Source organism: Lepidochelys kempii, chromosome 25 (genome assembly GCF_965140285.1).
Source record: "Lepidochelys kempii isolate rLepKem1 chromosome 25, rLepKem1.hap1, whole genome shotgun sequence".
In the NCBI taxonomy this organism is placed as follows: Eukaryota; Metazoa; Chordata; order Testudines; family Cheloniidae; genus Lepidochelys; species Lepidochelys kempii.
The window spans coordinates 4,226,241-4,252,071 of NC_136404.1; the positions used below are offsets into that span (position 1 = coordinate 4,226,241).

At 43.3% G+C, this 25,831-nt stretch overlaps 1 protein-coding gene across 4 annotated transcripts in view; it reads left to right on the forward strand.

The window, feature by feature from the left end:
- RANBP3 (RAN binding protein 3) overlaps positions 1-25,831 on the forward strand; it is a 175,977-nt gene that overhangs the window by 92,730 nt on the left and 57,416 nt on the right. For all 4 annotated transcript variants that reach the window (XM_073324306.2, XM_073324307.2, XM_073324311.2 and 1 more), the window contains 3 exons: positions 3,942-4,007; positions 5,259-5,351; positions 6,135-6,244. In XM_073324306.2, coding sequence (XP_073180407.1) covers positions 3,942-4,007; positions 5,259-5,351; positions 6,135-6,244 — 269 coding nt within the window. The remainder of the gene's footprint in view (positions 1-3,941; positions 4,008-5,258; positions 5,352-6,134; positions 6,245-25,831) is intronic.

The following is a 25,831-nucleotide window of genomic DNA, read 5'->3' on the forward strand; positions in this document are numbered from 1 at the left end:
CAAAGCTTAAACTTGTTCTTCATCATCATTTTTAAAACAATACTAGCTGCCTGTTTCATTTTAAAAACAGCAAAAAATATCCACCTCCCTTTGCATTTCTTATAAGGAGTCTTGAAGTGTAAATCTCAGTGTGATAACATATGCTATCTTTAATGTGCTTAGCTCTTGGAAGTCCAGGGGCTCTGGGCTGCTGACCCCGGGGTCCCTAGGGACAGCTCTGTCTGCCATTAGGGAATTTTTTCCACAAGACCCCCCTGTAACTTTTCACAAACCCCCGGGGGTTCATGAACCCCAGTTTGGGAATCACTGTCCTATGGGGAATTAGTACCATGCTTTGTAAACAATAAACTTGGCCAAATGCCTTTGCCACCAAACGACGCTTGTGGTCTTTCTGGATAAGTAACATTGACGTCTGCTAAATCAGCAGCTGCGCTCTGCTGGTGCAGCGAACACCGGAGCTCCCAAGTACAGCAGCACTAGCAGCGTTAACAGCACTGTAGCGTCATCCGCTCTCCACAGCAGGAACAGTACCTGCCACCAGAGGTTACACCCACTGTCTAGCAACAGCCTGCTGATTGGACACTGCCAGGGAAAAAGCTTCCTGTTCCTGTCCACCCATTCTCTGAGCAACTAGTTGCAAGGCCTGTCGCTGCCTAGACCCCTGAGATCAAGGCACTGCCTCTTTGCGTGGTTCCTTTGTCTTGTTCCTGGCTCCTGGTACCTCGCCCTGCTCCTTATTCCTGGTTCCTGCTTTCTCTTCCTCACCCCTGCTACTGACTCCATCTTTGACCCTTGGCGTGACTTCTGATTCCAACTCTGTCTTAATCCTTGGCATGACTTTTTACTCTAATTTTGATTTTCGGTGTGACTCCCAACTGCGGCCATGACTCCACCCCTGGCTCTGACTAAGTCAGACCACCCCATTATGGTTCCTGACATCCAACAGCTGATTGTTCTGCCTTCATAATATGTCCTGCTTCTGGTAGCCTGGGGATACCGCCTTTCTCTGGGGGCTGATTGTGCTGTCTCTCTACCAGCTCCTGGCAGGCTGGCACTGTTAAATCATTTTTTTTTAAATTGTCTCCTTTTAACTTGGCTGAACATGTCTGTTGCTCCTTTCCTTTCCACATCATGAAACACAACTGTCACTTTTAAGAAGTCTTTCTGGAGGAGGGAACAGTGCATCCTGTCTTGAGGCCACTGCTCTGAGAGCTGAACAGAGTCCTTGTGTATGTAAATTCTCTGCTTTTTGCAATCATGGGTTTATTTTAGTAGTTTAATTTAGGGATGATTTGCCTTGAGCAACTCTTTTTTGTTTAGAAAAAAAATTTGTTCAGTGAAATCTCTTTAAATGGGTAAAACGTATTCTTCTAAAAAGTGTGTAATATTCTAAGAAGGTGCAGTTAGCCTGCTGGCTATTAGGTGTGGGTTTTTTCCTCCTCCTATGGTAGTGACTATAAATACTGCCAGAGGCTACTTGGACCATTGATGTGTCCCAGAGTGACTTTATTAAGTTAATAGATAAATACTTTTGTGTTCAGAAGCTGAGAGATGGGAGTATTTTGCTGAGCTTGTGATGGATAAAGTATTTTGATAGAAGCAGGTATCTATACATATATATAAGTAATAAATGTTTCCTCTCTCATTCCTCTCCTTTGATGCATTATTACATCAGTCACTTACCCTAGAAGTGGTGAAGGAAAATGAATGTCGTCTTTTGGGTTCTCTCCCCCCCCCCCCCCCCCCCGGCAACTATTTTGTATGTAATGAATTAATACAAATCCTGGTGTTCCTTAGCTCTCTGGTCTGAAAGTCTTAAGTTGGCCTGTGTTGAGGAAGGTAGGGAGGTTAATGTAATAAGTAAATGGAAGTTCTTGGGGACATAGAATTTTCCATGGTAAGATTAAACATCTGGTCTGCTAAGTCTACTGTTCAGCCTCCAGTATCTGTTGCTTCAAAGTTAAGTAACCCTCTCACTCACTGGTATATCTCTGAACCCATAGTGCAGTGTTCCAGGTTAGTCAAGGTGAGAGATTTTTCTTGACACCCCACAAGCAATTAATTTATGCCCTGAAATATGAAACTTGATTACCTTTATTTTAATAAAAAGAAAAGGAGTACTTGTGGCACCTTAGAGACTAACCAATTTATTTGAGCATGAGCTTTCGTGAGCTACAGCTCACTTCATCAGATGTTTACCGTGGAAACTGCAGTTTCCACGGTAAACATCTGATGAAGTGAGCTGTAGCTCACGAAAGCTCATGCTCAAATAAATTGGTTAGTCTCTAAGGTGCCACAAGTACTCCTTTTCTTTTTGCGAATACAGACTAACACGGCTGTTCCTCTGAAACCTGTCTTTATTTTAATGTAGATACCACTTGATGCCATAGACAAATAGAAAACCATGTATTCTGTAGAATTCTGGTTCAGCATAAACGTTGCCTGCCTTCACCAAAGGGTTAATTGCCTTCATAGTGTTGGAAATTTGTTAGTCTTTTGTGCTTTTAATGCTCATTGGATACTTTCGTGTTCTTCATTTTCTAGTTCCATTTCTGAGCCCTCAAAAAGTATCATTTCCTCCTCGTGTAGTAGTGTTTTAGCAAACTGTATCTCAGCAAAGTGGGGCTACAGAAACCAAAGACTATTCACAGCAAAATGTCCTGTACAGGCTACTTGAACAAGTATTGTTGCTTCTGTGCTGGGGGCATGGCTAAGGATAGGCCTTCTGTAACAGGAAAGTTTGACATATCTGAATAGATTATAAGCGGAGGGGGGAAGGGGGGGTGTTCTGTTCACTATGATAGTGAGCAAACATTGTCCTATACCGGGGGGGAAAGTGGATGGGGTGGTGGGCTCTCTCTTTGACCATACAACAAGTAAGGCCTGGTCTATACCAGAAAACTAGATTGTTTAACTAAGTCAGGGGTGTGAAAAATCCACACCACTGAGCAGCGTAATTAAGACAACCTAAGTCCCCGTGTATACTGCATTAGGTCAATGGAAGAATTCTTCCGTTGACCTAGCTACCGCCTCTTGGGGAATTGGATTACCTATGTCGACGGCCGAAACCCTCCCATTGGCATAGTTTGTGTCTACACTGAAATGCTACAGTGGAGGAGCTGCAGCAGCGCAGCTGTGCTGCTGTAGCGTTTTATGTGCAGGCAAGTCCTAAATCTCGTCTCCCAGAATTCTAGGGTTTTTTTTTTTTTTTTTTTCAGTTCCTCATTACAGGTCTGTCCCCTTAAACTATTTCTATAATCCTCAGTTAAGACTGGTTCAGTAAAGGCATCTAAACCCAATATAATAAAGGACCTCCGATATCCCTTCCTTTTTTCCCCACTCAGGGAGACCAAGTAGATATATGCTGCTTGCTTGCATCTCTTCCAAGTATATCCTGTCAACAGTATAATCTCTTGTGTTCTTTAATGGTAGCTGCTGTTGGATTTTGCTATGCTTTTAGTTTTACTCTTTAGTCTGATCACTCCACTTGGTTAAAGCATCTTTTGTTTCTTAATAAGTATTTATTTTTATTTTTTGTGCCAGGGAACTCATGATTTACAGCCCAACAAAAAATCTGATTGTATCTTCCTGAAAACAATAAAATTTAAAATGTATATCTGGTGACAACTCATAATTTGGCCCTCTTGATTTAATTTTGATGTCTTGTTGGCTAAGACTGTATGTGGTGTTGAGGAAAACAAGATATCCTTCTCCAAATTGGGGGAAAAAAACATTTTGCAACATTCTTTTTATATTAGGCATTTCTGCTGCTGGTGGGCATTACATTGGGAAAAGTGTGAGCTCTCTGTGGTTTGTGTCTGAAAGTACCATCTCCATTGTCTGCTGTCAGTGTGCTTAATTCTTTGCATTCTGCTTGGTCCCCTGTTTTGGCTACATGCGTCTGAGAATCTACATTCTTATATTTTGTGTTGTACTTCTAGAGGAAAAGAGCAGTGGATTCCGGCTGAAACCACCAACACTTATCCATGGCCAGGCACCCAGTGCAGGTAGGTTTAATATTTTCTGAGGCAGAGGAAAAGCACATTAAATGAGGAGCTTGTTTTATTCAGGAATTTCCTCAAACTAATCTTCCAAATTAGAAGGATTCTAGTTCCTGTTTAAAAAATCTTCTTCTATTGCATGAACACTGAAGTTAAGAAATTTGTTTTGTATATATAAATATGTGATTGAGGGAGCAGTGCTGTTACAATTACCATAGGAGTTTAAAAAATAAAACTGTTTTTCTGTGTTAGTGGAAGCCATGATTTGTAACTTAAACTGTTTTGTTTCTCAGTACAGACTGGAGTTTGTAAAATGTTAGCAAAGCTTATTGCTTTCTCATGTTTTGTTTTGCTCTCTTCTAGTGCTCAAAAGCCAATTTATACAAATCAAAATTAGGGCATGTGTACAAGGATGGAGGCAATCAGTATATCTAGCAGTCTCCTTAGCCTCTATCCAAATTCAGGACATCTTTTTGGATACTTTGGAAAATGACTCACTTTCAGTACAAGTGAAATATTAATGTTAAAGGTGACAATTTTTTCATAACATTTTAATGGACGAAGTGTTGCTTTTTTTTTTTACTTCCTAGGAGAAACCCTAAATGATCGGGGATTTCCATAGACTTCTGGAGTTGATCCAGTTGGGAGGGGTGGGGTGGGGTTCCTAATAGACTTTTTAAGGTCCAAATGTGAATGGAAGAACTGTAGCATATTGTGTTGTTTTATAGAATTCTAAAATGATCAGTTTGACCCCCCAGAGCCGGTCAGGATTAAATGGAACAACGTGCTAGATTAGTGTTTTCAGTAAGTTTCAGTTTACAGGCCGTGAAAAGTGTTTCACCTTCCACAACCTGTAAGAGAATTCAGGGGGAAGGATAAGACCTAGTGTGTGGAGCTGGGTATGGCTTTCAAATACAGCTGGGACTGCAAGTTCTCTGCACTTCACTCTTAATTGAATTTTCTGGCTTTTATTCTGTCTTAATATTTTTTAATGTAACTTTTGGTGGGCAAATGCAGAATGCATTAAAGAACTGTTTAAAGACTAGGAGCAAAACAGTAATCTTACCCTTTCTGAATAAAATTTTTTGGGGGGAGAGAAAAATGTCTTTTTCCAGGGGACAAGTACGATATAATTTGAACTTTGTGCCACTTCAATCTTGCGTTGTCTCAGAAACGGTTAAGGAGAAGACTGAGTAGATGTTGATTTTTGCAGCTAATGTACTTGAGGGCGCTGGAAAAGTTTGCTTTCATTTTTAGGTCTCCCAAGCCAGAAACCTAAGGAACAGCAACGAAGTGTACTACGCCCTGCTGTTTTACAAGCACCACAGCCTAAGGCTTTTTCACAAATGGGTAAATCACATTCCTCTATTGCTCTATAATATTCCCTGCACTTTGATCATGTGTGCATAGTGATGTTGGGAAAGAGAACCAAAAGGCAACGGACCTGTAACTCTGAGGTTAGTTGTGTTTCTCCTCAGAGTGACCTTTTTCTTTGTTTAACGTCTTCCAGATTTCCCTCTGTTTCAAAGGAACCTGGAAGTCATTAGGGTGAAATGCAACTGTCACATAAGAAACAACACACAATGAGATATGCAGCGTTTGTATAGTAAATGCGTCCTGGGTGAACTGTAAGGCATTATCTGTCTCCAGCACCTGAGTAGTATGTTTGTCTCATAGCCACAGACCCTGAAGTCTGGTGTTGTAAAATATAATTAACTTTGAGTAAAACACATTAAGTAATTGAGTCATGCACTTGCTTCATAGTTGCACGATTTGGGGCCTTAGTAAAACCGTTTCCTCATTTTATAAGACTTTAAGTGCACATACATTATGAAACTGATCTTATAAAATACTCAGGAAGAGCATAGGTCGAATTTAAATATGTAGAATTTTCACACTAAACATTTTATAAACACATTTTATAATGGTTCCAAATTGATTTTTTTTAGCCTTCTAGGAATGTAGGAGATGAATGATGTTGGACTCTTAATGGATAGCTACGGACTTCTAAAGCTTCTTAGGGGCTCTAGTGGGTTGGAAATTTTCCAACTGCAATTTTCCATTATTTTCGAAAGCTGAATATCCTTTTGGATGGCTCTCCAAATCTTCAGCATATAACATTTCTCATTACAGTTCCCAGCAGTGGGACCAATGGTGTAAACGTCCTACCAGACTCTGCGGTGGCAGCCACATCAGAATCATTAAGTAACACAACACAGAAAGCTTCTGATGATGAAGACCAGGTGAGTTGGACAGTGATCTAAATGATCAGTCGCAGTTTTGTAAGTTCTCATTTGAATGTTGTTTAAACAAGTATTTTCTAAAAAGCACCAATTTGTATTGCACTCATTAGAAATATGATTGTATCAGTGATAATAGCCCATCATTTATTTTAAATACCTCCTCATACAGCGATCAAGAATTGTAAAGCAGGCTTACTGAATCCAAGCATTCTTAATTAAGAAGGTACCTTTTGGCATAATGAATGGATTTTTTTCCCCTCAAAGATGCTAGTAGAACAGTGCATTTCTTACAGATGACTTCTGTCCTCAATGGCTGCCTGGTTGGATCCACTGCCCAGGTGTCTCTGTTCGTAATCTAGACCCTAACCATTCTGTCTCCTAAGTGATGCTCCTCCCCATTGGTGTCTGCTGCAACCCCAACACACCACCAGCTGCACCAGACTAATCTGCTAAAGTTTGCTGACAGAAGCCTAAGTGTGACGTGATTTAGTGAGGGTTACTGGGCTGGGTCTCCTGTATGAACTATAGATTTGCCAGTATGATAGGGAGGGGGCCATCTTCTCGGAGCTGGAAGATATGCTTCTCGTGCTGCTTTGCCTGCAGATGTCTCCCTTTCTTTGCCCTGTGTGCAAGTTGGGGCAAGAGGGGTAGGAAGCTTTAATGTAAATGTCGCATGAGAAGTGAAGCTTCTCTATGAAAGAGGCACCTGCTGCCTGTGGCAACTGTTGTGCGGCTCACCAGAGGATCCTGAGTCCAGTGGACCTTACAAGGTCAGTCTGACTGCATCTTCTGCTGGCCAAATTTATTACGTTAGTGGGAAGCTCAGGAAGAGGGAAAAGGGCACAGAGAGAGCTTGATAGAAAGCCTGGCTATGGATTTGTTAGGGGCAGAGATAGAGAGCCTGAGAAACAAGATTCTTTACTGCCCAGTTTCCTTCATCAGCCCTGCTAACTAAACCAATGCCCCAGCTTTTCCCTCCACCCCAATTTCCTGTACCATACACGTTTAAAGTGTTTTTATAGATGCTTATATTTTAAATGCTTGAACTCATTTATTAAACCTTTGAATGTAGAATGTTGCTGAGAATCATAGAATATCAGGGTTGGAAGAGACCTCAGGAGGTCATCTAGTCCAATCCCCTGCTCAAAGCAGAACCAATACCAACTAAATCATCCCAACCAGGGCTTTGTCAAGCTTGACCTTAAAAACCTCTAAAAATGGAAATTCCACCACCTCCCTAGGTAACCCATTCCAATGTTTCACCACCCTCCTAGTGAAATAGTGTTTCCTAATATCCAACCTAAACCTCCCCCACTGCAACTTGAGACCATTACTCCTCATTCTGTCATCTGCCACCACTGAGAACAGCCTAGTTCCATCCTCTTTGGAACCCCACTTCAGGTAGTTGAAGGTTGCTATCAAATCCCCCCTCACTCTTCTCTTCTGCAGACTAAATAACCCCAGTTCCCTCAGCCTCTCCTTGTAAGTCATGTGCCCCAGCCCTCTAATAATTTTTGTTGCCCTCCGCTGGACTCTCTCCAATTTGTCCACATCCCTTCTGTAGTGGAGGGACCAAAACTGGACACAGTACTCCAGGTGTGGACTCACCAGTGCTGAATAGAGGGGAATAATCACTTCCTTCGATCTGCTGGTAATGCTCCTACTAATACAGCCCAAAATGCCATTGGCCTTCTTGGCAACAAGGGCACACTCTTGACACATATCCAGCTTCTCGTCCACTATAATCCCTACATCCTTTTCTGCAGAACTGCTTAGCTAGTCGGTCCCCAGCCTGTAGCGGTGCATGGGATTCTTCTGTCGTAAGTGCAGGACTCTGCACTTGTCCTTGTTGAACCTCGTCAGATTTCTTTTGGCCCAATCCTCCAATTTGTCTAGGTCACACTGGACCCTATCCCTACCCTCCAGCATATCTACCACTCCCCCCAGCTTAGTGTCATCTGTGAACTTGCTGAGGGTGCAATTCATCCTATCATCTAGATCATTAATAAAGATGCTGAACAAAACTGGCCCCAAGACCGACCCTTGGAGCACTCCACTTGATACGGCTGCCAACTAGACATCGAGCTTAATCTTGAAGCCAGATAGGTCTTTTGCCCCCCACTGCTTTCCTTGGAATGTTGTTCCAGAACTTCACTCCTCTGATGGTTAGAAACCTTCATCTAATTTCAAGTCTAAACTTCCTGATGACCAGTTTATATCCATTTGTTCTTGTGTCCACATTGGTGCTGAGCTTAAATAATTCCTCTCCTTCCCTGATATTTATCCATCTGATATATTTATAGAGAGCAAATTAGCAAATTATCCAGAAATTAGCTCCCTTCCCTTTTTTGTCGTTACGCATTTACTTTTAAAAGGGGGAAAAGGAGGAACCGGGGAACTATAGGCCAGTCAGCCTGAATTTGATACCTGGGAAGCTACTAGAGCAGGGGTGAGCAAACTTTTTGGCCCAGGGGCCACATGTGGGTTTGGAAATTGTATGGCGTGCCATGAATGCTCACAAAATTGGGGTTGGGGTGCGGAAGGGGGTGAGGGCTCTGGCTGGGGCCGCAGGCTCTGGGGTGGGGCCAGAAATGAGGAGTTCAAGGTACGGGAGGGCACTCTGGGCTGAGGCTGGGGGGTTGCGGGGGAGGTTGGATGAGGGGTGGGGTTGGATGAGGCTCTGGGGTGGTACTGGGGATGAGGGGTTTGGGGTGTAGGAGGGTGCTCTAGGCTGGGACCGAGGAGTTCTGAGGGCGGGAGGGGGATCAAGGCTGTGGCATAGGGTTGGGATGCGGTGGGGGTGGCTCTGGGCAGCAGTTACCTCAAGCAGCTCCCGGAAGCAGCGGCATGTCCCCCCTCCAGCTCCTATTCGGAGGCATGGCCAGGTGGCTCTGCTGCACGCTGCCCCATCTGCAGGTACTGCCCCTGCAGCTCCCATTGGTCGTGGTTCCCAGACAATGGGGGCTGTGGGGGCAGCGTGTGGAGCGGAGCCCCCTGGCTTCCCCTGCACATAGGAGCCAGAGGGGGAACATGCTGCTGCTTCTGGGAGTCGCGCGGAGTGGCCCCCGACCCTGCTCTCTGGTGGAGCGCCGGTCTGGGGCAAGCTCCAGACCCACTCCCCAGCGGGAGCTCGAGGGCCAGATTAAAACGGCTGGCGGGCCAGATGTGGCCTGCGGCCCGTAGTTTGCCCACCCTTGTACTAGAGCTACGTATAAGACATCCAATTTGCGAATACCTGGAGGACAAAGGGGTAATCAGAAGCAGCCAGCATGGATTTACCAAGAACAAATCCCGTGAAACCAGTATGATTTGTTTTTTTGACAAGGTATCTGGTTTGGTGGATAGGGGCAATGCAGTGGACATATTATACCTGGAGTTCAGCAAGGCTTTTGACACAGTCCCACATGACATTCTGATAAGGAAGCTGCAGAAATGCAGGCTAGATAAAATTACTGTTAAGCAGATATATAATTGGTTAAATAACCGCAAACAATGAGTAACTATTAATGGAATGATGTTGGGAGGGGGGTCTCAAGTGGGGTTCCACAGGGATCTGTTCTGGGTCTGGTAGTGGTAATTACCTGATGTAGGAATAGAGAGCATACTGATGAAATTTGCAGATGAGACAAAGCTAGGGGCAGTTACCATCACTTTGGAGGATAGACCTAAATTCAGAGGCATCTTAATAGATTGGAGAACTGGGCTATAGACAGCACAATGAAATTCAGCAAAGACAAAATGTAAGCTGCTACACTTACGGAAGAAAAACCAAATACACTCATACAAAATGGGGGATAACTGGCTTGACAGCAGTAGTCTTGAGAGGGATCTGGGAGTTGTAGTGGATCACAACCTCGACATGAGTCAACAATGTGATGCTGTTGCCCAAAAAAAAAAAAAAAAAAAAGGCAAATGCAGTTTTAGGTTGCATTAACAGAGGGATAGCATGCAAGCCATGGGAGGTGATTGTACCGCTCTACTTGGCGCTGGTTAGGCCTCAGGTGGAGTACTGTGTCCAGTTTTGGTCACCAACATATAGAAAGGATGTAGAGAAACTGGAAAGGATCCAGACGTGAGAGACAAAGATGATCAGAGGGATGGAATGCAAGCCATAATAGCAAAGCCTGAAGGAACTGGTTATGTTTATTTTGGAAAAGAGGAGATTAAGAGTGGACATGTTAATAGTTGTAGCAGAAAGTGAAAATTTGAGACATGGAGGCCTGGTATAAGAGACTTGGTAGGAGGCCTGAACTAAATTAATCAGACCCAGCTGATATAAAGCAAAGTTAGCAATAGTCAGGCTGTGAGCAGAAGTCAGGCCCTGTTACAAAACATGCCTGCTTGCAAGTTCACAGAACCTGGTAAGAATAGGTCTGGTATTGCAAAAACACAAACTCTCCTGAGAAGTGCTAGGCACATGTAAACACATTCCAGAGAGTAGGACCAGAACACACTGATACCAAGTATGGTATAAACACACTCCCCAAAGATAACAGGGACATACTGACCCCTCCTAAAGATAAGATCAGCATGACAGCGTGATGGATAGAGAAGTTTTGATTATGTACAAGGTAAAGGGTGGTAACTCACCACTTCAGAGGGGCAATACATAACTTGTATATCATAGAATCATAGAATATCAGGGTTGGAAGGGACCTCAAGAGGTCATCTAGTCCAACCCCCTGCTCAAAGCAGGACCAATCCCCAACTAAATCATCCCAGCCAGGGCTTTGTCAAGCCCAACGATCTAGCCAGCTTTCTATCCACCATTCATCCAGCCCATACTACTTTAACTTGCTGGCAAGAATACTGTGGGAGACCATGTCAAAAGCTTTGCTATAGTCAAAGAATAACACGTCCACTGCTTTTCCCTCATCCACAGAGCCAGTTATCTCGTCATAGAAGGCAATTAGATTAGTCAGGCATGACTTGCCCTTGGTGAATCCATGCTGACTGTTCCTAATCACTTTCCTCTCCTCTAAGTGCTTCTGAACTGATTCCTTGAGGACCTGTTCCGTGATTTTTCCAGGGACTGAGGTGAAGCTGACTGGCCTGTAGTTCCCCGGATCCTCCTCCTTCCTTTTTTTAAAGATGGACACTACATTAGCCTTTTTCCAGTCATCTGGGACCTCCCCCCGATCGCCAAGAGTTTTCAAAGATAATGCCCAATGGCTCTGCAATCACATCTGCCAACACCTTTAGCACTCTCAGATGCAGCGCATCCGGCCCCATGGATTTGTGCTCGTCCAGCTTTTCTAAATAGTCCCGAACCACTTCTTTCTCCACAGAGGGCTGGTCACCTTCTCCCCATGCTGTGCTGCCCAGTGCAGTAGTCTGGGAGCTGACCTTGTTCGTGAAGACAGAGGCAAAAAAAGCATTGAGTACCTTCGCTCTTTCCACATCCTCTGTCACTAGGTTGCCTCCCTCATTCAGTAAGGGGCCCACACTTTCCTTGACTTTCTTCTTGTTGCTAACATTCCTGAAGAAACCCTTCTTGTTACTCTTAACGTCTCTTGCCAGTTGCAACTCCCAGGTGTGATTTGGCCTTCCTGATTTCCAAGCTGGTCGCCTTCCATATTTACTATTCCTTCTACACATCAGGATGGTTTGTCCCTGTAACCTCAATAAGGCTTCTTTAAAATACGGCCAGCTCTCCTGGACTCCTTTCCCCCTCATAAAGAAAAGGAGAACTTGTGGCACCTTAGAGACTAACAAATTTATTTGAGTATAAGCTTTCGTGAGCTACAGCTCACTTCATTCTCCCAGGGGATCCTGCCCATCAGTTCCCTGAGGGAGTCAAAGTCTGCTTTTCTGAAGTCCAGTGTCCATATTCTGCTGCTCTCCTTTCTTCCTTGTGTCAGGATCCTGAACTCGACCATCTCATGGTCACTGCCTCCCAGGTTCCCATCCACTTTTGCTTCCCCTACTAATTCTTCCCGGTTTGTAAGCAGCAGGTCAAGAAGAGCTCTGCCCCTAGTTGGTTCCTCCAGGACTTGCACCAGGAAATTGCCCTCTACACTTTCCAAAAACTTCCTGGATTGTGTGTGCACCGCTGTTTTGCTCTCCCAGCAGATATCAGGGTGATTGAAGTCTCCCATGAGAACCAGGGCCTGTGATCCAGTAGCTTCCGTGAGTTGCTGGAAGAAAGCCTCATCCACGTCATCCCCCTGGTCCGGTGATCTATAGCAGATTCTCACCACGACATCACCCTTGTTGCTCACACTTCTAAACTTAACCCAGAGACTCTCAGGTTTTTCTGCAGTTTCATACCAGATCTCTGAGCAGTCATACTGCTCTCTGACATACAGAGCAACTCCCCCACCTTTTCTGCCCTGCCTGTCCTTCCTGAACAGTTTATATCCATCCATGACAGTACTCCAGTCATGTGTGTTATCCCACCAAGTCTCTGTTGTTCCAGTCATGTCATAATTCCTTGACTGTGCCAGGACTTCCAGTTCTCCCTGCTTGTTTCCCAGGCTTCTTGCATTTGTGTATAGGGACTTGAGATAACTCGCTGATGGTCCCTCTTTCTCAGTATGAGGCAGGAGCTCCTCCCTCTCGCGTCATCCTGCTCGTGCTTCCTCCTGGTATCCCACTTTCCGACTTACCTCAGGGCCTTGGTCTCCTTCCCCCGGTGAACCTAGTTTAAAGCCCTCGTCACTAGGTTAGCCAGCCTGCTTGCGAAGATGCTCTTCCCTCTCTTCGTTAGGGGTCAGTGTATAATTCCACCTATCAGTGTATAAAAGAGGGGTCACAGAGAGTGTGTCTTTGTCCGGCCGAGGGATGAATGGAAAATCCCACCATTCACTGATCTGAGTCCATTGCAACAAGCATACATATGTTAGTGTACCTGTAACCATTGAGCCAGGACATTAGGACTGCTTCATTGGCAATAAGCCTGGTTGAGTGACTTCATTACAGAACTGAGTCTGTGGTCTTATTGGGCAGTTGGATTGGAGCCTACTTTAGAAACCAGTTGGCCAGAGCCAGTGCAGCTCACAGAGAGAACACACACACAGTGAACAACTGACCTCAACAGTCTTCAAATACCTGAAAGACCACCATAAAAAAGATGGGAAAAAGTTGTTCTTTCTTAGCACAGAGGGCAGGACAAGAGGCAATGGTTTCAGACTACAGCATAGCAGGTTTAGATTAAATCTTAGGAAAAACTGTTTAACTGTAAAAAGAAAAGGAGGACTTGTGGCACCTTAGAGACTAACAAATTTATTTGAGCATAAGCTTTCGTGAGCTACAGCTCACTTCATCGGATGCATTCAGCGGAAAATACAGTGGAGAGATTTATATACACAGAGAACATGAAAGAATGAAACATACAAAACTAAGGGTGTTACCATACACACTGTAAGGAGAGTGATCAGATAAGGTGAGCTATTACCAGCAGGAGAGCGGGGGCGGGAGGGGGTGTGGACTTTTTGTAGCGATAATCAAGGTGGGCCATTTCCAGCAGTTGACAAGAACGTCTGAGGAACAGCAGGGGGGGAAATAGTTTTACTTTGTGTAATGACCCATCGACTCCCAGTCTTTATTCATGTTTATACAATTAACTTAGGCTTGAATAAAGACTGGGAGTCAATGGGTCATTTCACAAAGTAAAACTATTTCCCCCCCTGCTGTTCCTCAGACGTTCTTGTCAACTGCTGGAAATGGCCCACCTTGATTATCGCTACAAAAAGTCCACACCCCCTCCCGCCCCCGCTCTCCTGCTGGTATTAGGTCACCTTATCTGATCACTCTCCTTACAGTGTGTATAGTAACACCTTTAGTTTTGTATGTTTCATTCTTTCATGTTCTCTGTGTATATAAATCTCTCCACTGTATTTTCCGCTGAATGCATCCAATGAAGTGAGCTGTAGCTCACGAAAGCTTATGCTCAAATAAATTTGTTAGTCTCTAAGGTGCCACAAGTCCTCCTTTTCTTTTTGTGGATACAGACTAACACAGCTGTTACTCTGAAACCTGTTTAACTGTAGGAACAGTAGAACGACGGACCAGACTGCCTAGGGAGACCATGGAAGCTCCTTCACTGGAGGTTTTCAAGAGGAGGCTGGATAGCCATCTGTCTTGGATGGTTTAGACACCACAAATACTGCCCCTTTGCAGGGGGTTAGACTAGATGACCCTGGCAGTCCCTTGCAACCTGTGATTCTATAATTTTGGATGAAGGGGAACCTAAATGTATGGATCTGAGACAGTCTGATCCTGAACACTTTCCTGCCTTGGTACAGGATATATATATATATTTTTTTTAAATTTCAACAACAGGAGCTTGAATTGGAGGCCGATTCTTCCCTGGATGAGAATGTGGGTGTTGCTTTGGCATCATCGCCTTCTGAGGATGTTACTCAGTCCCATGGACTAGTGGACAGAGTAGTGACAAAGTTTTTAAATGGCCATCGGTATCTTTGGAAGCAGCCAACCTCCTATTTTCCACTATAAGGAATAATATGTGTCTGCCAATACTAGAAGGACTTCGGCAAACAGCTAAAGCAGAATCCATCCTCATGTCATCCAGTTTCAAAGAAGGCTAACAAATTATACCGTATTCCATATGAAGTGTTTTCTTGCTTTCATGTTCACCTTCCAGCTAATTCACTTGTTGTGGCGGCAGCAGTCTAGAGTTCTAAGTCAGGTCATGTATATTCCACTCCATATGAAAGAGAAGGGAAAACTTTGGACTCTGTAGGAAGAAAACTTTTCTTCAGCTTCTTTAACTATGATAGTGGCCAATTACCAAACAGTGATTTCCAGATATCTATTTCATCTTTGAGAGACTTTTCACTTTCCATCAAAAATCTTCCAGAGCACCAACAAAAATTAATGCAATTATAAAGGAAGATCATAATGTTGCAGAACACACACACACATCATCTTTTGATGGTTCAGACACTGCTTCCAGATTGATAGCTCTCTGTAGACGTGCATGTTTAAGATCTTCATCATTACCTATAGAGACAGTCTAGAATAGAGCACTTTTTTTTTATTTAATTTAATTTTATTTTTTTAAGTGAGTCATCTCTTCAGGACTAAAACTGATAAAGTTTTAGAAAAGGAAAGAGACATAGTCTATCTCTAGATCTTTGGATCTGCTACATTTCCTTGCTCCTACGTTCCTATGCTGGTATGCAGTGCTATCCACCACCTTCTTCGTATTATGCCCAAAGAAGACAGCAGTCCCCATAGCAGCGACATCAGTAACACAGGAACAGATCCTATGACACCTCAGATGAAGCCAAAGAGTTCTTCAGCTACATCTTCATTGCATAATGGTCAGACCACAGGTTTGACATGAAGATTGAAACCTGTGAGCCTGTCTTAGAGAGCTCTACCCATACTTTAGGAGACAGTCTATCTCATTTCTATGATGTGAGAGTTTTCCATACCTTTGGACACAGTAAAGGAAGGTTATACCATCCAATTCGAATCCCTTCCTCCATACAACCTCCCCTCTCTTTTCAGGGACCCTTTTTATGAGAGGATACTAAGGACAGAAATACAAACTCTTTTACAAGCAGGCCCAGTAGAAGAGTTTCCAATAAGTTCCAGGAACATAGGTTTTTATATCTGTTTTCTGATCCTAAAAGAGGACATGGTCTGTGATTTTTAGATGTCAGGAATCTAAACAGATGTATCAAGGGTTTCAATTTAGAATGCTAATTCTTGCATAAATTATCTCCTCCCTTTCTACTTTAGATTAATTCACTGCTATCTTGAAAGTGCTTACTTGCATATCTCTGTAAGACCTTCTCATTGAAAATATCTTTGTTTCACACTCAGTTGAGACCACTTTCAGTGCAGAATCCTACCATTCAGCTCCTCCACTGAGCCCAGAGATTTTACGAAATGCCTCTCTGTGGTAGCAGAGTATCTGAGAAGATGTGTGTGTGTGTGTGTGTGCGCTCATCTATCTATAATTAGATGATTGGCTCTTAAAACCTTTCTTCAAAGAGGAATTGAGAAATATTCAGTTCACTTACTGCCTGTTCAAGAATCTTGGCCTTCTAATAAACAAAAAGAAGTCTCTTCTATCTCCATCACAGAGAATCATCTACATTGGTGCAATCCTCGATTCCAGAGAGGGTTCATGAAGCTGTGCTTCAGTATTCAGGGCCTACTTCTGTAGCCCTGTCAGAAAATGATTTACTTGACTTTAATAGGTCTTTTGACCTCAACAACATATTATGTACTGCAGATCCAGAATAAGGTCACTTCAACACTGGGTATCAGGAAACATCAAACCGAGTATGCACAGCATGTTCAAGACAATCGCTGTTCTGAATTTTTTTTTTTAATATCTCTTAACAGGTTGGCTGAAGCCAGAGAATGTTCTCAAAGTACTTTTATTCATCCCTGCTCCTCCTACTGTAATATTTTGGAAGTGTCTGATGAAACTAGGTTGGGGGGCACATCTAAACAGTTTATTAATTTGAGGCTTTAAGAATCTCCAGGAATCCCTTTTACATATAAATGTGTTAGGTCTGAGAGCTGTCCTTCTAGGTCTCAAGTTGTATCTCCCACAAATGCAGAACTCAGTAGTCCAAGTTCCTATGGACAATATGTCATCAATGTATTAAGTAAACAGACAGAGAGGAGCTTGTTTTGTCTTCTCTTTTCAAGGAGGCAATAAAACTGTGTGATTGGTGTATTATACTCAGATGGCTTACATGTAGCGGGAGCTCGTAGTGAAGTTGTGGGTTGGTTGAGCAGAGATTCCAGGCAGATGCACAAGTGGAGAGTAAAGGATTCGGTGGCTGAGGACATTTTCAACCTATGTGGCTTCCTAGACATTTGTTTTTTTGCCACCAGAGTCCATAGCAAGTGTCCCTATTTAAGAGTGAGCTCACAGTCAGTGACAGGTGCATTCCTCAGTTGGACAATAGTTGTACTGTCTGAGTTTTTCCCCCTTCCCACTAACGTTAAAGGTAGTAAAGCAGGTAAACCAGGACTCGACCAAAATTATTCAGAATTGCTCCAGTTCTGTCCAAGACAACAATGTATATCGACTTACTTCTCCTGTTCAAAGGGAATTATAAGATGCTACTGGTGACAGTGGACCTATTTTCCCAGCAGGGAGGGGAGAGTCTTTCATCCAGCTTCCAGTCATTGCATCTAATGGCTTGGGCAGCAGTACTTTAACTGATTTAGAAGTCTTGTTCTATTGAGGTGCAATGTGTTTTTAATTCTAGGAAACCATCCAGTAGAAAATATTATGACCTTGAAATAGGAAAGGTTTGTTTTATGGGCGTCTGATAAAAGCGTTGATCCAGTCTCGACTCCTAATCAGTATATTATAGAATATTTGTTTCACCTGAAAATTATGGGTGTAGCTACCTCCTTGCTTTAAATCCACTGATTAGCGGTAACAGCTTTTCATATACATATTGATGGTAAATCTGTTTTCTCACACAACTCAGTTGAAAGGTTTATTGAGTTTGGATCTGCCAGTAGAAAACCCAGTTTTTCTATGGTATTTAAACTTAATATTAAAACAACTTATGTCCCCTTAGTTTGAAACTCTCTCAAGGTGTTCTTTATTTCACCTGTCCATAAAAACAGTTTTTATAATAGCAATCACATCTGCTAGAAGGATTAGTGAAATACATGCTTTGATGGCTGAACCTCATGTGGTTTTTCATGAAGACTTCACCCCTGATTTCTTCATGAAGTAATTTAAGATTTTCAAGTTAATTAATATTAATTTTACCAGTGTTCTTTCTTGGACGCCAGGCACATAATGATCAGCCCACACTGCATGTTTTAAATGCAAAAAGAGTTGTATTGTATTACCTGGACAGAACTAAAGACTTTAGGGGTTCTCCCAAATTATTTTCTATGTTGAGCATGGTAAGGGCCTAGTTGTTTCTGCCCAGTTCTAGCCTGAGTCTAGATGGCTCAGACAGTGTGTAGAGGAGAGTTATAAGATTTCGTCTCCCTCCTCCTCCTGGTCTTAGGCTATGTCTATACAACAAGTGTTACAGTGGTACTGCTGTGGTGCTATGGCTATGTTTCCTACATTGACAGAAGGGCTTTTCCCATCCATGTAGTTTATCCACATCTCTGAGAGGTGGTAGCTAAATCTTCTTTTGATCTAGTTGCATCTACACTGGGGATAAAGTTGACATAGCTATGGCACTCCGCATGAAATTTTTCACAGCCCTGAGCAATGTAGTTAGGTCAGTTGAATTTTTAAGTGTAAACCAGGCCTAGAACTCACTCTACAAGAGCAGTTGAAATATTTAAAGCTGACACTTGAGGTTCACTTCACACTTTCAGTAAACACTGTGTGTTAAATTTGCAGCCAGATCTGATGGCAGAGTGATACTTCAATCCTTGTTTAATTTGGACTTCTTGTCCCCCCTCCATTCTTGGAATACTGCTTGCCAAGCTATCCCAAGAGTGGGAATATGCTGAGGACACTCCAAAAAGAAACATAGATCATTTACATAAGCAGAGTTCTTCGATATGGACTCTGTGTATTCATACACAAGGTTTCTACAGGTATATTAGCAACAAGAAGGTGGTCAAGGAAAGTGTGGGACCCTTACTGAATGGGGCAGGCAACCTAGTGACAGAGGATGTGGAAAAAGCGAATGTACTCAGTGCTTTTTTTGCCTCGGTCTTCACAGAGGTCAGCTCCCAGGCTGCTGCACTGGGCAAGACAGTATGGAGAGGAGGTGAGCAGCCCTCAATGGTGAAAGAACAGGTTAAGGACTATTTAGAAAGGCTGGACTTGCACAAGTCCATTGGTCCAGATCTAATGCATCCAAGGGTGCTGAGGGAGTTGGCTGATGTGATTGCAGAGCCATTGGCAATTATCTATGAAAATTGGTGGTGATGGGGGGAGGTCCCGGATGATTGGAAAAAGACAAATATAATACCCATCTTTAAAAAAGGGAAAAAAGAGAACCTGGGGAACTACAGACCAGTTAGCCTCACTTCAGGTCCTGGGAAAATCATGGAGCAGGTTCTCAGAGAACCCATTTTGAAGCACTTGGAGGAGAGGAAAGTGATCAGGAACAGTCAGCATGGATTCACCAAGGGCAAGTCATGCCTGACCAACCTGATTGCCTTGTATGATGAGATAACTGGCTCTGTGGATATGGGGAAAACAGTGGATGTGATATATCTTGACTTTAGCAAAGCTTTTGATACAGGTTTCAGAGGAACAGCCGTGTTAGTCTGTATTCGCAAAAAGAAAAGGAGTACTTGTGGCACCTTAGAGACTAACCAATTTATTTGAGCATGAGCTTTCGTGAGCTACAGCTCACTTCATCAGATGTTTACCGTGGAAACTGCAGCAGACTTTATATACACACAGAAATCATGAAACAATACCTCCTCCCACCCCACTGTCCTGCTGGTAATAGCTTATCTAAAGTGATCAACAGGTGGGCCATTTCCAGCACAAATCCAGGTTTTCTCACCCTCCACCCCCCCACACAAATTCACTCTCCTGCTGGTGCTAGCCCATCCAAAGTGACAACTCTTTACATAATCAAGTCGGGCTATTTCCTGCATAGATCAAGGTTTTCTCACATCCCCCCACCCCCATACACACACAAACTCACTCTCCTGCTGGTAATAGCTCATCTAAACTGACCATTCTCCAGGTTTAAATCCAAGTTAAACCAGAACATCTGGGGGGGGGGGGGGGGGGGGGGGGTTAGGAAAAAACAAGAGGAAACAGGCTACCTTGCATAATGACTTAGCCACTCCCAGTCTCTATTTAAGCCTAAATTAATAGTATCCAATTTGCAAATGAATTCCAATTCAGCAGTTTCTCGCTGGAGTCTGGATTTGAAGTTTTTTCCATCCCACCACCAACCTCAGCCTGGTCCAGTCCACACAAGAGATCCACTTCCTGGACACTACAGTGCTAATAAACAATGGCCACATAAACACCACCCTATACCGTAAACCTACTGACCGCTATTCCTACCTGCATGCCTCCAGCTTTCACCCTGACCACACCACACGATCCATCGTCTACAGCCAAGCTCTGCGATACAACCGCATTTGCTCCAACCCCTCAGACAGAGACAAACACCTACAAGATCTCTGTCAAGCTTTCTTACAACTACAATACCCACCTGCAGAAGTAAAGAAACAGATTGATAGAGCCAGAAGAGTTCCCAGAAGTTACCTACTACAGGACAGGCCTAACAAAGAAAATAACAGAACGCCACTAGCCGTCACCTTCAGCCCCCAACTAAAACCCCTCCAACGCATTATTAAGGATCTACAACCTATCCTAAAGGATGACCCAACACTCTCACAAGTCTTGGGAGACAGGCCAGTCCTTGCCTACAGACAGCCCCGCAACCTGAAGCAAATACTCACCAACAACCACATACCACACAACAGAACCACTAACCCAGGAACTTATCCTTGCAACAAAGCCCGTTGCCAATTGTGCCCACATATCTATTCAGGGGACACCATCACAGGGCCTAATAACATCAGCCACACTATCAGAGGCTCGTTCACCTGCACATCCACCAATGTGATCTATGCCATCATGTGCCAGCAATGCCCCTCTGCCATGTACATTGGTCAAACTGGACAGTCTCTACGTAAAAGAATAAATGGACACAAATCAGATGTCAAGAATTATAACATTCATAAACCAGTCGGAGAACACTTCAATCTCTCTGGTCACGCAATCACAGACATGAAGGTCGCTATCTTAAAACAAAAAAACTTCAAATCCAGACTCCAGCGAGAAACTGCTGAATTGGAATTCATTTGCAAATTGGATACTATTAATTTAGGCTTAAATAGAGACTGGGAGTGGCTAAGTCATTATGCAAGGTAGCCTGTTTCCTCTTGTTTTTTCCTAAACCCCCCCCCCCCCCCCCCCAGATGTTCTGGTTTAACTTGGATTTAAACCTGGAGAATGGTCAGTTTAGATGAGCTATTACCAGCAGGAGAGTGAGTTTGTGTGTGTATGGGGGTGGGGGGATGTGAGAAAACCTTGATCTATGCAGGAAATAGCCCGACTTGATTATGTAAAGAGTTGTCACTTTGGATGGGCTATCACCAGCAGGAGAGTGAATTTGTGTGGGGGGGTGGAGGGTGAGAAAACCTGGATTTGTGCTGGAAATGGCCCACCTGTTGATCACTTTAGATAAGCTATTACCAGCAGGACAGTGGGGTGGGAGGAGGTATTGTTTCATGATTTCTGTGTGTATATAAAGTCTGCTGCAGTTTCCACGGTAAACATCTGATGAAGTGAGCTGTAGCTCACGAAAGCTCATGCTCAAATAAATTGGTTAGTCTCTAAGGTGCCACAAGTACTCCTTTTCTTTTGATACAGTCTCCCACAATATTCTTTCCAGCAAGTTAAAGAAGTATGGGCTGGATGATTGGACTATAAAATAGATAGAAAGCTGGCTAGATTATCGGGCTCAGCAGCTAGTGATCAATGGCTCGATGTCTAGTTGGCAGCCGGTATCAAGCGGAGTGCTCCATGGGTTGGTCTTGGGACCGGTTTTATTCAACATCTTTATTAATGATCTGGATGATGGGACAAGTTGCACCCTCAGCAAGTTTGCAGATGACACTAAGCTGGGGGGGAGGTAGATACAATGGAGGGTAGGGATAGTGTCCAGAGTGACCTGGACTAATTGGAGGATTGGGCCAAAAGAAATCTGATGAGGTTTAATAGGGACAAGTGCAGAGTCCTGCACTTAGCAAGGAAGAATCCCATGCACTGGGGCCTGACTGGCTAAGCAGTTCTGCAGAAAAGGATGTAGGGCTTACAGTGGACGAGAAGCTGGATATGAGTCAACAGTGTGCACTTGTTGCCAAGAAGGCTAATGGCATATTGGGCCGTATTAGTAGGAGCATTGCCAGCAGATTGAGGGAAGTGATTATTCCCTTCTATTCGGCACTGATGAGGCCACACCTGGAGTATTGTGTCCAGTTTTGGGCCCCACACTACAAGAAGGATGTGGGAAAACTGGAGAGAGTCCAGTGGAGGGCAACAAAAATGATTAGGGAGCTGGAGTACATGATTTATGAGGAGAGGCTGAGGGGACTGGGATTATTTAGTATGCAGAAGAGAAGAATATGGGGGGATTTGATAGCTGCTTTCAACTACCTGAAAGGGGGTTCCAAAGAGGATGGATCTAGACTGTTCTCAGTGGGAGGAGATGACAGAATGAGGAGTAATGGTCTCAAGTTGCAGTGGGGGAGGTCTAGGTTGGATATTAGGAAAACCTTTTTCACTAGGAGGGTGGTGAAGCACTGGAATGGGCTACCTAGGGGGGTGGTGGAATCTCCTTCCTTAGAGGTTTTTAAGGTCAAGGTTGACAAAGCCCTGGCTGGGATGATTTAATTGTGGATTAGTCCTGCTTTGAGCAGGGGGTTGGACTAGATGACTTCCTGAGGTCCCTTCCAACTCTGATATCCTATGATTCTATGTGGACAAGGGGGATCCAGTGGATCTAGTGTACTTAGATTTTCAGAAATCCTTTGACAAGGTCCCTCACCAAAGGCTTTTACACAAAGTGGGATAAGAGGGAAGGTCCTCTCTTGGTTCAGTAACTGGTTAAAAGATAGGAAACAAAGGGTAGGAATCAGTGGTCAGTTTTCAGAGTGGAGAGAGGTAAATAGTGGTTTTCTCTAGGACTCTGTACTGAGCCCAGTCCTATTCAACATATTCATAAATGATCTGGAAAAAGGGGTAAACAGTGAGGTGGCAAAGAGCTAGAAAAGGATCTCACAAAACTGGGTCACTGGGCAACAAAATGGCAGATGAAATTCAATGTTGATAAATGCTAAGTAATGCACATTGGAAAACATAATCCCAACTATTCATATAAAATGATGGGGTCTAAATTAGCTGTTACCACTCAAGGAAGAGATCTCTGAGTAGTTGTGGATAGTTCTCTGAAAACATCCACTCAAAGTGCAGTGGCAATCAAAAAAGTGAACAGAATGTTGGGTATCATTAAGAAAGCGATAGATAAGACAGAATAATCATATTGCCTCTAAATAAATCCATGGTATTCCACACCTTGAATACTGCATGCAGATGTGGTCGCCCCATTTCAAAAAAGATGCATTAGAATTGGAAAAGTTTCAGAAAAGGGCAACAAAAATGATTAGGGTTATGGAACAGCTTCCATATGAGGCGAGAATAATAAGGGATTATTATTTTCATCTTGGAAAAGAGATGAAAAAGGAGAGATATGATAGAGGTCTATAAAATAATGACTAGTATGGAGAAAGTAAATAAGGAAGTGTTTTTACACCTTCTCATAACAAAAGAACTAGGGGTCACCAAATTCAATTAATAGGCAGCAGGTTTAAAACAATCAAAAGTGAGTATTTTTTCACACAATGCAGTCAACTTGTGGAACTCTTTGTCAGAGGATGTTGTGAAGGCCAAGACTATAACAAAGTTTTAAAAAAAAGAACTAGATAAATTCATGGAGGATAGGTCAATTAATGGCCATTAGCCAGGATGGGCAGGGATGGTGTCCCTAGTCTCTGTTCGCCAAAAGCTGGGAATGGGCGATGGGATGAATCACTTGATGACTACCTGTTCTGTTCATTCCCTCTGGGGCACCTGGCATTGGGCACTGCTAGAAGAGAGAATACTGGTCTAGATGGACTTTGGTCTGACCCAGTTTGGCCGTTCTTATGTAATGGGCATGCCCAAGCAATGTCTTTACAACAGTTAAAATTATTCCTATTGTTATAGGCATTACATTTGAATATAATGTGTATTTTATTTTTAACTGGCTGTACTTTAACTCAGGCATGTATTTAACAACACAAAATACACAACGCAGTCTTTGTCACAACGGTAGACCCATGGTGTTCTCAGTTGTTCTGCTGGTGCCAGCTTGCCTGTACACTGTTTGAAAAACAAAAATATTTTCTAGCCCCTGGTGGGGACAGATTATGGCTTAAAACACCCTTTCCATGATTTCAACTGAGGAATGGAACCATTTGAACTATGCCTTGTTTTGTTTGCTTGCCCAAATTTCTACCTGATATACTGTTGGGCTGGCTTTTTCTACAATGGTCACTAGACCTTCCCATTTCATCCCCAGAGAATGGTTCTTCTCTGCAAATTTATGATACATTACTTGGTCTCCAGCATTCCATTTGATAGTATTCTTTATCCAGCCCAGTCTTTTATTCACTTTTTAAAATATTAATACACAGTTGTTTTGCTATTTTGTTGTGGATTCCTAGTAGTTTTTCTGTTAGGGCCTGAATCCATTGACCATTTAATACTTTGGGCTGCCACCCATCTGGGATATCTACAGCTAGCCTCCAATGTTCAGGTGTCCTCATGTCCCTTTGTTGCTACAAAGCGGGTATAACCATGGCTCGCTGGAACAGACCTTAAGGCTAGAAAAGTTAAAGACAATGGTTCATCCCAATCTTTTTCATTTTCTTTAAGCATTTTCCTCAAAGCATCCTTTAAAGTTCGATTGGTTCGTTCTACCTGTCCTGAGGATTGAGAGTGGCCCGCAATATGAAATCTTTGTTTGAATTCCAGTATTTCACACAGTTCTTTCATAGCTTCCCCCAATGAAGTGTGACCCTTGGTCCGAATCAGTTTTCTTAGGAAATCCCCATTGACTAAACACTACATTAAACAATTCTTGGGCTGTAGTTAGAGCTGTGTTAATCTTTGTGGAATCGCTTCTATCCATTTTGTAAATGGGTCTCCAATTATCAAACAATACTTATTTTGTTTGGGTGACTGGAAAAGGTCATATGTAATAGACTTGTAACCAGGCCCATGGGCCCTCAATTCTTTAGTGGGTGATAGGACCCTTCTGTATCTTTTGAATCAGCATTGACCACTACACACTGCAGACAATTATTACACCACTGTTTTATATCTTCCCTAAGTGTGGGCCACCAACCTGTATCTTTGACCCTTTCTACTGTTTTGTCCACCCCAAAATACCATCGCTAATGCACATATTGAATTAATTCAGTCCTTACTTGTTTAGGCACTAACCATCTTTTGGGCTGTTCCCTGAGGTCCAAACCATCCAGGTCTTTGTTTATGTACCCTTTCCCTTTGATTGTTTTCTGCTCCAGGATCTGTTCCATCTCCTTGTCCCCTTCTGTATGGCTTGCAAATCCAACATCTCTGGGCTTACCACCTGTTTGTGCACTCTAGTTACTACACTGATTACCTCCTTTTCTTCACAATGTGTGAGCAGAGCCCCTTGTTTGGTTAACATATTTGCTCTGTTATTCCAATCTCCTTCCTCACTTCTCGGTTTCTGATGTGCTTTAACATAAGTATCTCCCTCTCTATCCTTGATTAAGGCCGTCACTTATTCCAGGTGGTGTTCATAAGCTGCTGGCTTTCTATCTCCTATGCACATATCCCTAGCTGCCCAGGTGGGTAACTAAACCACTCTGCTCTGCATACCCAATCCAAATGAGTGAATATTGCCAGTGTGGCATCTCGATCCACTGTCTGTGACACCTTTAGGACTGTCACCACTTCAGCAGCCTGTGCTGAGTGTGGTTTTACTGGTCCCTTTAATTCCTGGTTAGTATTAACCTTTTTACAGTACCAAATCC